The 12,793-nt window shown below is 38.5% G+C and overlaps 1 protein-coding gene across 1 annotated transcript in view; it reads right to left on the bottom strand.

The window, feature by feature from the left end:
• Positions 1 to 10,352: 10,352 nt before the first annotated feature.
• Positions 10,353 to 12,793, bottom strand: part of LOC107675391 (mucin-5AC) — a 20,935-nt gene continuing 18,494 nt past the window's right edge. Inside the window, exons 28-29 of the mRNA XM_016469701.1 lie at positions 10,576 to 10,894; positions 10,353 to 10,482 (exon numbers count right to left, since the gene is read on the bottom strand). Of these exons, the coding sequence (XP_016325187.1) occupies positions 10,353 to 10,482; positions 10,576 to 10,894 (449 nt within the window). The remainder of the gene's footprint in view (positions 10,483 to 10,575; positions 10,895 to 12,793) is intronic.

Here is a 12,793-nt window from a genome sequence, read left to right as displayed (position 1 = left end):
ACACACACACAGTCACTTTAATCAGTCTAAATAAGCTCTTTTTGCACTACAAATCATTATATCTGCACTGTTGTTTACTTCACTGGTTTGCACTCTATCTGCCATGTGCCGTGTGCTGCTTTATATATATTTTTTTATATATATATATTTTTTTATTTTACATTTTACCTTATTTGTATATTTGTATAGTTGTATTTTATATTTAATCTGTATATCTGTATCTGTTCTACTGTTAGTGTTATCTGTATGCACCAAGGGTCTGAGAGTAACGCAATTTCAATTCTCTGTGTGTATGTGCTGTACATGTGGAAGAATTGACAATAAAGCAGACTTGACTTGACTTGACTTGATTTATATGACAAAGATATTCCCAATAGGAATTTACTCAAAGAAAACAAAATCTAGATTAAGACACCAAAAATCTATAATATGAGCCTCAATTATGAAAGTACTTACTTTAAGAGGAGGCATATGTTTATCACAGTTGCCTGTCAATGGCATGGAGGCTGAGGGCAACATTGTTGTTAAACAGGGTACTGATAATGTTATCACATCACACTTCTTATCTTTTATTTTGACACATTTTGCAGTGTAACACCATCCATCACCATCAGTTTTATTGTAAATTTCTGATTCTGTGGAATAAAAAATGCCATCATTTACAAGAGGTTAAGAGAAAAAAAAGAGATGTTTAATTCATTACGACAAAAACAGAATAATTAATGCATGTATACATAAAACGTAACAATGAATATATTCAAAATCTTTAGAGAGGTAGAGAAATAGAGAAGAAATAATTACCTGGCTTAAACTTATTGCCATTAATTTCACAGACACAATCTTGATGTGCAGTGATCTGACCTCCTGTTGAACCTGTGATCATTCGCAAACTTCTAGTGGTGATTATTGTGCTGTTTGAAAAATGCTGATTTGTTTGTGTAATTTTGGATGATTTTCCACACAATCCATGACAATGTAATATTTTAATCTCATAATCAAAACATTGTTGCGTAACACCTTGGTTCTTGTTTAAACAAACTAGTCCATCCACAGAATTGCATGTAACTACCTGGCCCAGCTGTGAAAGAAGCAGTCCAGGGTAAAGTTTTGCATGGCATTCAACCTCAGTTGGAGCAGAGCTAATCTTAAGATATGTGTTCGTTATTGAGTTTATAGGTATAATTTCACCACCTTCAGGCCCTGTTGTTGGGCTGCCAAAGTCCATCCAGTCTGACCACTGGCAAATACATTCAGAAGAGTTTTTGGAAATGGTTGTAGTCATTGCTCTTGTTGGGGGTACAGTGGTTGTGCTTACACTTGTGGAGGAATTTAATAAAGCGAGAGTCAATGCTGCTGGTAAAGTTGCGCTCGCACAATCCCGATGACAACACAACAATCTGATCTCATAGTCAAAGCACTGCTGGGTAATATTTTGTTTTTCATTTAGGCACACAAGTCCATCTTTAAGATTACACTTCACTACCTGGCCAAGCTGTGATACAGGAAGTCGGGGATAAAGTTTTGCACGGCATTCAATTCCCTGTGGTATTGAGCAGGTGGTTGGATAGGTGTCAGTGATGATTTTGACTGGTATAAGTTTCCCGCCTTCAGGACCTTTTGTTGGTCTACCAAAATTCAACCATTTTGACCACTGACAAGTGCATGGCGGGGTAGGAGTAAGTGGGGATGGTTTTGATGTCTTGGAAGGTGTAGAAGTTGCTGAAGGTGTACTTGAAATTGTGGTTGTTGTTAAACCTGACAACCTCGAAGGAGTTGTTGGTGTCTGTGTGGAGTTGTCACATTTTCCATGGCAGCATAATACCCTGATATAATAATCAAAGCATTGCTGTGTGATATCTTGATTTTTGTTCAAACACAGGAGCCCATCTTTTGCATTACAAATAACAACCTGTCCAAGCTGCAAAAGAGAATGTCGAGGATAATGTTTTGCATGGCATTCCACCTTCTTTGGGACTGAACAGAGGGACGGATAGGTATCTGTTATTTTTTTGATTGTTACTTTTTCACCGCCTTCAGGTCCTACTGTCGGGCCACCAAAGTCCAACGATTCTGACCAATGACAAATACATTCAGGGGTAGAAGAAAATGGTTTTGATGTAATGAAAGGTGGTATCTGTTGTATAGAAGTTGTACCTGAAGAAACTGTTGCTGGTGTGGTTGTGCTTGAAAGTGACAACCTTGTAGAGGTTGTTGCTGCCTGTGTGGAGCTGCTACATTGTCCATGACAGCATAATACTCTGATTTCATAATCAAAGCATTGGTGGGTAATATCTTGATTTTTGTTAAAACACATGAGTCCATCTTTTGCATTACATATCACAACCTGGCCAAGCTGTGAAAGAGAAAGTTCAGGGTAAAGTTTTGCACGGCATTCTAATTCTTTCGGTGTTGAGCAGATGGTAGGATAGTTGCCAGTTATTCTTTTGATGGAAATTATTTCACCACCTTTAGGACCTGTTGTTGGGCTACCGAAGTCCATCCAGTCTGACCTCTGGCAAATACATCCAAGGGTAGGAGTAAGCAAAGGGATTTTTGGTGTCGGTGCTGTGGTACTGCCACAATTTCCATCACAGCAGGATACTCTGATCTCATAGTCAAAGCACTGATGTGTAATGTCTTGGTATTTGTTCAAGCACACAAGGCCATCTTTAGTATTACATTTCACAACCTGGTTAAACTGGGAAAGAGACAATCTGGGGTAAATTTTTGCACGACATTCAACTTCCTTTGGTGCAGAGCAGATTGTAGGATAATTGTCCAAAATTCTTTTGATTGATATCCTTTCACCACCTTCAGAACCTGTTGTTGGACCCCCAAGGTCCAACCATTCTGACCAAAGACAAATGCAGGTAGGGTTAGGAGTATGTGTGGCTGTTTTGGACAGTGGAGAAGTTGTTGAAGCAGTTGACAGAAATAATGAAGTTACTGGAGTTGTGTATATGCTAGTACCACTGGAGAAACTTTGGACTGTTGACATTGTAGTTGATCGTATAGCCAAACTTGTTGATGACATTCTAGAAGCAGTTGGAATCTGTGATTTTGTTGAGAAATTACCACAGTTTCTGTCACAACAGAATACTCTAATTTCATAGTCAAAGCATTGCTGTGCATGGCCTTGGTTTTTGTTCGAGCAGACCAGTCCATGTTTTACATTACATTCTACGACCTGTCCAAGCTGTGAAAGAGGAACACCAGGGTATAGTTTTGCACGACACTCCACTTCTTTTGGTGCTGAGCAGATGGTAGAAAAGGTAGAAATAGGTATTAATTCACCACCTTTAACACCTGTTGTTGGGCCACTCCAATCTGACCAACGGCAAATACATAGAGGTGTAGGAGTATAGGTCGTTGTTTTTAATGTTGTGAAAGTTGGAGAAGTTATTGAAGGAGTTGTAGAAGATGTTGTTGTCATTGGAGATGGAGATATACTTGTTACATTGTAGGAGAAGCCTGCCAAAACGGTTGTTGAAGGTGAAGCAATAGAAATTGCTGGTAGAGTTGTGGATATGCTTTTAGTAGTGGAGGAACTCTGGACTGTTGCTTTCGTTACTTGTTGTATGAAAGTGCTTGTGGAAGTTGAAGGTGTAACAGAAACCTTTGTTGAAGTTTTTGCTGCAGTTGTTGATTTGCTCACACTAGTGGAGGAACTACGGACTGTTGTATGTGTTGTTGGTGCTGTAGGCATTCTGGTTAAATAAGTTAGTGAATGTGTACTAGTAGAAGTTATTTTAGATGGATTTGTGTATATGTTTGTAACAGTGGATGCATTTTGGACTATTAGTGTTAAAGATGGTAGTATAGTGCTGCTTATTGATGACATCATTGTAGCTGCTGTAGTAGATTGGGTTGTTATGCTTGTAGTATTGGGGGAATACTGGAATGTTGTTGATTCAGTTGTTGATGTATTCATGCCAGTTGAAAACAATGGTGAAGGTGTACCAGTAGAGATTGTTGTTGAAGTTGTGGATATGTTTTTATCAGTGGGGGAAGTCTGGACTGTTGGTGTTGTAACTTGTGTAAACCTGCTTATTGAAGAAATTGAAGTTATAGAAGAAAAAAGTGTGGAAGATTTTGCTGTAGTTCCCAATATGCTTTTACTTATGGAGGAAATAAGGATTGTTGATGCCGACGTTGGTGGTGTAGTATTTATGACAGGTGAAATTGATGGTGATGGTGTACCTGCAGAGATTTTTATTGGAGTTGTGGATATGCTTTTACCAGTGGGGGAATTCTGGACTCTTGGGCTTGTAACTTGTTGTGTAAACCTGCTTGTTGAATAAATTAATGGTGTAGCAGAAAACTTTGTTGAAGTTGTAGCTGTAGTTGCTGATTTGCTTATTCTAGTGGAGGAACTAAGGCCTGTTGAATGTGTTGGTGGTGCTGAAGGCACACTGAATAAATATGTTGGTAAAGGTGTACCAGTAGAAGTTATGTTAGATGAATTTGTGTACATGTTTGTAATGATGGAGGAATTTTGGACTCTTAGTGTTGAAGTTGGTAGTATAGTGCTGCTTGTTGATGACATCCTTGTAGCTGTTGTAGTTAAGGATTGTGTTGTCATGCTAGTAGTACTGGAGGAATTCTGGACTGTAGGTGTTTTAGTCAGTCGTGCATTCATACCAGTTGAAAACAATGGTGTTGGAGTTGTAGGTATGCTTTTACCAGTTGGGGAACTCTGGACTGTTTGTGTTGTAATTTGTTGTGAAAAGGCGCTTGTTGAAGAAACTGAAGGTGTAGCATTCATCTTTGTTGAAGCTGTTGTTGTAGATGTTGATAAGCTTTTACTTGTGGAGGAAGTAATGCTTGTTGATGAGGTAGTTGATGCTGTAGACATGCTAGTTGAAATAGTTGGCAAAGCCGTACCAGTAGAAATTGTTGCTGATGGACCTGTAGTTAGGCTTGTAATTGTGGAAGAACTATTTATTTTTAGTGTTGTAGTTGATGGTATATGCATGCTTGTTGATGACATCCTTGTAGCTGTTGTAGTCAAAGACTGCGTTGTCATACTTGTAGTATTGGAGGAATTCTGGACTGTAGTTGATTTTCTCTGTGGTGTAGTCATGCCAGGTGAAAATGATGGTGAAGATGTACCAATAGAAATTGTTGTTGATGTACCTGTAGATATGCTTGTAATGGTGGAAGAAGTATGAATTGTTGACATTGAAGTTAGTGGTAGATGCATGCTTGTCGATGACATCCTTGTAGCTGTTGTAATTAAGGATTGTGTTTTCATGCTTGTAGTATTGGAGGAATTCTGGACTGTAATAGTTTTTGTCTCTGGTGTAGTCATGCCATGTGAAAATGATAGTGAAGGTGTAGCAGTAGAGATTGTTCTTAATGTTGTGGATATGCCTTTACCAGTGGGGGAACTTTCGACTGTTGATGGTGTACTTAGTGGTGTATTGACACTTCCTGATGACATTGCTGTAACAGATGTAATTGAAGACTGTATTGTGATGTTAGCACAGATTTCATCACAACAGAATACTCTAATCTCATAGTCATAGCAATGCTGTGCAAGACCTTGGTGTTTATTTAAGCAAACTAGTCCATCTTTCATATTACATTTTACAACCTGGCCCAGCTGTGAAAGAGGAACTCCAGGATAATGTTTTGCACGACATTCTACTTCCTTTGGCACTGAGCAAATGGTGTGATAGGTGTCAATTATTCTTTCAATAGGTACTATTTCTCCACCCTTACGACCTGTTGTTGGTCCACCAAAGTCGTTCCAGTCTGACCAATGACAATTGCATGCAGGGGTAGGAGTAAGTGTGCTTGTTCTTAATGTTGTGGATGTTAGAGAAGTCGTTGATGGAGTTGTAGAAGATGTTTTTGTTGTTGGAGTTGTAGATATGCTTGTAACAATGGAGGGATTTTGGATTGTTGATGTTTTAGTCAGTGGTGCAGTAATGGCAGTTGAAAATGTTGGTGAAGGTGTACCTGTAGACAGTGTTGTTGGAGCTGTAGGTATGCTTTTACCAGTTGGAGAACTCTGAACTTTTAGTGTTGTAACTTTCTGTGAAAAGGCACTTGTTGTAGAAACTGGAGTTGTAGCATTCATCTTTGTTGAAGCTGTTGCTGTAGTTGTTGATAAGCTTTTACTTGTGGAGGAAGTAATGCTTGTTGATGAGGTAGTTGATGCTGTAGATATGCTGGTTGAAATAGTTGGCAAAGCCATACCAGTAGAAATTGTTGCTGATGGACCTGTAGTTAGGCTTGTAATGGTGGAGGAACTATGTACTGTTGAAGTCGTAGTTAGTGGTATATGCACGCTTGTTGATGACATCCTTGTAGCTGTTGTAGTCAAATGTTGTGTTGTCATACTTGTAGTATTGGAGGAATTCTGGACTGTTGGTATTTTAGTCGATAGCGTATTCATTCCAGTTGAAAACAATGGTGAACGTGTACCAATAGACATTTTTTTGGGGGTTGTGGATATGCTTCTACCAGTGGGGGAATTCTGGACTTTTGGTGTTGTAACTTGTCGTGTGAACCTGATGGTTGAGGAAACTGAAGGTGTATCAGAAAACTTTGATGAAGTTGTTGCTGTAGTTCTCAATATGCTTGAGGAGGAAATAAGGCTTGTTGATGTCAAAGTAGATGCTGTAGGCATACTGATTGAAATATTTGGCAAAGCCGTAACAGTAGAAATTGTTGTTGATGGACCTGTAGACATGCTTGTAATGGTGGAAGAAGTATGTATTGTTGACATTGAAGTTAGTGGTATATGCATGCTTGTTGATGACATCCTTGTAGCTGTTGTAATTAAGGATTGTGTTTTCATGCTTGTAGTATTGGAGGAATTCTGGACTGTAGTAGTTTTTGTCTGTGGTGTAGTCATGCCATGTGAAAATGATAGTGAAGGTGCTGCAGTAGAGATTGTTGTTAAATTTGTGGATATGCCTTTACCAGTGGGGGAACTTTCGACCATTGATGTTGTACTTAGTGGTGTATGCACACTTCCTGATGACATTGTTGTAACAGATGTAATTGAAGACTGTGTTGTGATGTTACCACAGATTTCATCACAACAGAATACTCTAATCTCATAGTCATAGCAATGCTGTGCAAGACCTTGGTGTTTATTTAAGCAAACTAGTCCATCTTTCATATTACATTTTACAACCTGGCCCAGCTGTGAAAGAGGAACTCCAGGATAATGTTTTGCACGACATTCTACTTCCTTTGGCACTGAGCAAATGGTGTGATAGGTGTCAATTATTCTTTCAATAGGTACTATTTCTCCACCCTTACGACCTGTTGTTGGTCCACCAAAGTCGTTCCAGTCTGACCAATGACAGTTGCATCCAGGGGTAGGATTAAGTGTGCTTTTTCTTAATGTTGTGGATGTTAGAGAAGTCGTTGATTGAGTTGTAGAAGATGTTTTTTTTGGTGCAGTTGTTGATATGTTTGCAATAATGGAGGAATTCTGGACTGTTGATGTTTTAGTCAGTGGTGCAGTAATGCCAGTTGAAAATGTTGGTGAAGGTGTACCTGTAGACAATGTTGTTGGAGCTGTAGGTATGCTTTTACCATTTGGGGAACTCTGAACTGTTAGTGTTGTAATTTTCTGTAAAAAGGCACTTGTTGGAGAAACTGAAGTTGTAGCATTCATCTTTGTTGGAGCTGTTGCTGAAGTTATTGATAAGCTTTTACTCGTGGAGGAAGTAATGCTTGTTGATGAGGTAGTTGATGCTGTAGGCATGTTGGATGAAATAGTTGGCAAAGCCGTACCAGTAGAAATTGTTGCTGATGGACCTGTACTTAGGCTTGTAACGGTGGAGGAACTATTTGTTTTTAGTGTTGTAGTTGGTGGTATATGCACGCTTGTTGATGACATCCTTGTAGCTGTTGTAGTCAAAGACTGCGTTGTCATACTTGTAGTATTGGAGGAATTCTGGACTTTAGTTGATTTTCTCTGTGGTGTAGTCATGCCAGGTGAAAATGATGGTGAAGATGTACCAATAGAAATTGTTGTTGATGTACCTATAGATATGCTTGTAATGGTGGAAGAAGTATGAATTGTTGACACTGAAGTTAGTGGTATATGCATGCTTGTCGATGACATCCTTGTAGCTGTTGTAATTAAGGATTGTGTTTTCATGCTTGTAGTATTGGAGGAATTCTGGACTGTAATAGTTTTTGTCTCTGGTGTAGTCATGCCATGTGAAAATGATAGTGAAGGTGTAGCAGTAGAGATTGTTGTTAATGTTGTGGATATGCCTTTATCAGTGGGGGAACTTTCGACCGTTGATGTTGTACTTAGTGGTGTATAAACACTTCCTGATGACATTGCTGTAACAGATGTAATTGAAGACTGTGTTGTGATGTTACCACAGATTTCATCACAACAGAATACTCTAATCTCATAGTCATAGCAATGCTGTGCAAGACCTTGGTGTTTATTTAAGCAAACTAGTCCATCTTTCATATTACATTTTACAACCTGGCCCAGCTGTGAAAGAGGAACTCCAGGATAATGTTTTGCACGACATTCTACTTCCTTTGGCACTGAGCAAATGGTGTGATAGGTGTCAATTATTCTTTCAATAGTTACTATTTCTCCACCCTTACGACCTGTTGTTGGTCCACCAAAGTCATTCCAGTCTGACCAATGACAATTACATCCAGGGGTAGGAGTAAGTGTGCTTGTTCTTAATGTTGTGGATGTTAGAGAAGTCGTTGATGGAGTTGTAGAAGATGTTTTTGTTGTTGGAGTTGTATATATGTCTGTCATACTGGAGGAAGTTTGGACTGAAGTTGTTTTAGTCAGTGTTGTAGTCATGCCAGTTGAATACACTAGTGATGTTGTTTTCATTGTTGATGGAGTTGTGGCTATGCTTTTATCAGTGGGGGAACTCTGGACTGTTGGTGTGGTAACTTCTTGGGTAAATCTTCTTGTTGAAGAAATTGAAGGTGTTGCAGAATAAATTGTGGAAGTTGTTGCTATAGTTGCTGATATGCTTGTGCTTGTGGAAGAAATAAGGCTTGTTGATGTCTTAACTGGGGTTGCAGGCATGCTGGTTGAAAATGTTGGTGAAGATGTACCAGTAGAAATTGTTTTTGATGTGTCTGTGGATGTTCCTGTAACAGTGGAGGAACTTTGGACTACTGATGTTGTACTTGGTGGTATGTGCATGCTTGTTGATGACACTGCTGTAGTAGCTGTACTTAGTAAAGTTGTTGTGATGTTTCTACAGTTTTCATCACAACAGAATGTTCTAATCTCATAGTCGTAGCATTGCTGTGCAAGGCCTTGGTGTTTGTTCAAGCAAATTAGACCATCTTTCATACTGCATTTTACAATCTGTCCAAGTTGTGAAAGAGGAACTCCAGGATAACGTTTTGCACGACACTCTACTTGCATTAGTGCTGAGCATAAGGTAGGATAGGTGTCAGTTATTTTTTCAATAGGTACTATTTCACCACCATCAGGGCCTGCTGTTGGGCTCCCAAAGTCGTTCCAATCTGACCAATGACAATTACATCCAGGGGTAAGAGTAAGTGTGCTTGTTTTCAATGTTGTGGATGTTGGAGATGTTGTTGGTGGAGCTGTATATGTTTTTGTTGTTGGAGTCGTAGTTATGCCTGTCATACTGGAGGAATTTTGGACTGAAGTTATTTTAGTGAGTGGTGATGTCATGCTGGTTGAGAACACTGGTGAAGGTGTTGTAATTGTTGATGGAGTTGTGGGTATGCTTTTACCAGTGGGGGAACTCTGGACTCTTGGTGTTGTAATTTGTGTAAACCTGTTTGTTGAAGAAACTGAAGGTGAGGCAGAATGCATTGTGGAAGTTGTTGTTGATATCATTGTGCTTGTGGAAGAAATAAATCTTGTTGATGTCTTAACTGGGGTTGCAGGCATGCTGGTTGAAAAAGTTGGTGAAGATGTACTAGTAGAAATTGTTGTTGATGTGTCTGTGGATGTTCCTGTAACAGTGGATGAACTTTGGACCACTGATGATGTACTTTGTGGTATGTGCATGCTTGTTGATGACACTGTTGTTGTAGCTGTACTTAGTGAAGGTGTTGTGATGTTTCTACAGTTTTCATCACAACAGAATGTTCTAATCTCATAGTCGTAGCATTGCTGTGCAAGGCCTTGGTGTTTGTTCAAGCAAATTAGACCATGTTTCATACTGCATTTCACATTCTGTCCAAGTTGTGAAAGAGGAACTCCAGGATAATGTTTTGCACGACACTGTACTTCCATTAGTGCTGAGCATAAGGTAGGATAGGTGTCAGTTATTTTTTCAATAGGTACTATTTCACCACCATCTGGGCCTGTTGTTGGACTCCCAAAGTCGTTCCAATCTGACCAATGACAATTACATCCAGGGGTAGGAGTAAGGGTGCTTGTTTTCAATGTTGTGGATGTTGGAAACGTTGTTGATGGAGCTGTAGATGTTTTTGTTGTTGGATTTGTAGTTATGCCTGTCATACTGGAGGAATTCTGAACTGAAGTTGTTTTAGTCAGTGGTGTAGTCATGCCATTTGAAAATGATGGTGAAGGTGTTGTCACTGATGATGGAGTTGTGGATATTGTTTTACCAGTGGGGGAACTCTGGACTGGTGGTGTAACGTTTTGTGTAAATCTGCTTGTTGAAGAAAGTGAAGGTGTAGCAGAAAAAATTGTGGAAGTCGTTGCTGATAAGTTTGTGTTTGTGGAAGAAATAAGGCTTGTTGATGTCTTCATTGGTGTTGTAGGCATGGTGGTTGGAAAAGTTGGTGAATGTGTACCAGTAGAAATTGTTGTTGATATGTCTGTGTATATACTTGTAACGGTGGAGGAACTTTGGACCATTGATGTTGTACTTGGTGGTATGTGCATGCTTGTTGATGACACTGTTGTAGCTACTGTACTTAACGACTGTGTTGTGATGTTGACGCAGTTTTCATCACAACAGAATGCTCTAATTTCATATTCATAACACTGCTGTGCAAGGCCTTGGTTTTTGTTTTGGCAAACTAGTCCATCTTTCATATTACATTTCACAACCTGTCCAAGCTGTGAAAGAGGAACTCCAGGATAACGTTTTGCACGGCACTGTACTTCCTTTAGTGCTGAGCATATGGTAGGATAGGTGTCAGTTAATCTTTTAATAGGCACTACTTCACCACCATCAGGACCTGTTGTTGGGCCCCCAGAGTCATTCCAATCAGACCAATGGCAAATACATCCAGGGGTAGGAGTAAGGGTGGTTGTTTTCATTGTTGTGGATTTTGGAGAAAATGCTGAGGCAGTTGTAGTAAATGCTATTGTTGACAGATATGTTGATTTAACTGTAACAGTGGAGGAGGTTTGGACTGTTGGTGGTATAGGCATGCTAGTTGACAAACTTGGAGAAGGAGTTGAAGTGGATGTTGTAGTTGGTTTTGGAGTTGTGGATATGCTTGTAGTAGTGGTAGATGTAGTGAATGAAAATACCGTCTTTGTTGGCCAAGATTCTGTAGTGTATTTGGCTGTCATTCCTGACAAAGTTGTCTCTGCAACAAAATATTAAAAATGTTATTTCTTATTGCTAATAGATTTTTCATAAAACATAGACATTTGATTAAACAAACAAAATCAAATAATTACACTTTAGAGTACATTAACAATTATTGAGCTGTTTGCTGCAACAAATTGCACTACCCAATTATAGACAACAATTTCATATGTGTGAAATGTCAACATTTCGCCACCTTGGAATTATAAGGCTCTATCTGCATTCTGAGATTGACAAAAAACATTACATAAAATGTAAATAAGTTGTCACAGAATAAGAATATGTGAATAACTCACTTTTGACAAAAATTACAGATAGAACCTTATAATTTCAAGGCGGCGATTTATGGGAATATATAGAAAAAAGCAGATATTTTATTTTTCACTGTCAAAGATCACTGATAACTAGTAATCATCATGAGCATTAAACATCACAAACTTTTTTCAGAAACCAGGAAGTTACAGGTTATATGCAATCCTAACACTAAAATGGTTCCAGTGACAAAACATGTCTATAATTTGTATATGCTCTTTTAAATAACTTTTTACAACATGCCCCTTTTAATTCCCATCATTTCATTCAAAGGCTATGATTGGCTTCAAAAGTATCAACACATTAAATACTTGTTTCACAAAGAAATATATACATACATATATATAGTGTTGGGGAAAGTTACTTTTAAAAGTAATGCATTACAATATTGCGTTACTCCATAAAAAAGTAACTAATTACGTTACTTAGTTACTTTTTATGGAAAGTAATGCGTTACGTTACTTTTGCGTTACTTTTTAAATCTGGACAGGGCTTGCTTGTTTGTTTTTAAAATAAAAAAGTTCTATTTTTGGCAAATATAAAAGCCTTTTCACACCAAAAGTGAAATGAATAAGCCTCAGGCTGAAGGGAAAGTAAAGTTACGTCCGTACAGTAGAATGCAGAAGAAGACATTTCAACACACCAGCAATAAAATAAGACACACGAATGTTTGTCTAGAGTAATTTGTGCTTATTAGTACGGTTGAACTGGATCATCGAAGGTCAGAAGAAAATAGAATGGGATTAAATACATAAAGCATATTTGTGTTGTTTAACATTTAATTATGTTATAATCAGGTTTGCGTCATATTCTGAGTTGCATTATTTGTATTCATTTTGAGGAATACTGAATCTGTGTGTTTTTTTTTGTGAGTGAGATGAATTAATGCATGTTCACATATATTCTAGAACTAAAGTAACATCTTACTCCCGATTTCTCTCAACAAGAGGACAGGAGAGATTCCATCA

Source organism: Sinocyclocheilus anshuiensis, unplaced genomic scaffold (genome assembly GCF_001515605.1).
Source record: "Sinocyclocheilus anshuiensis isolate Anshui unplaced genomic scaffold, SAMN03320099.WGS_v1.1 scaffold1081, whole genome shotgun sequence".
In the NCBI taxonomy this organism is placed as follows: domain Eukaryota; kingdom Metazoa; phylum Chordata; class Actinopteri; order Cypriniformes; family Cyprinidae; genus Sinocyclocheilus; species Sinocyclocheilus anshuiensis.
The sequence above is the reverse complement of the archived record's forward strand: the minus strand, read 5'-3'. Positions and strand labels throughout refer to the sequence as shown.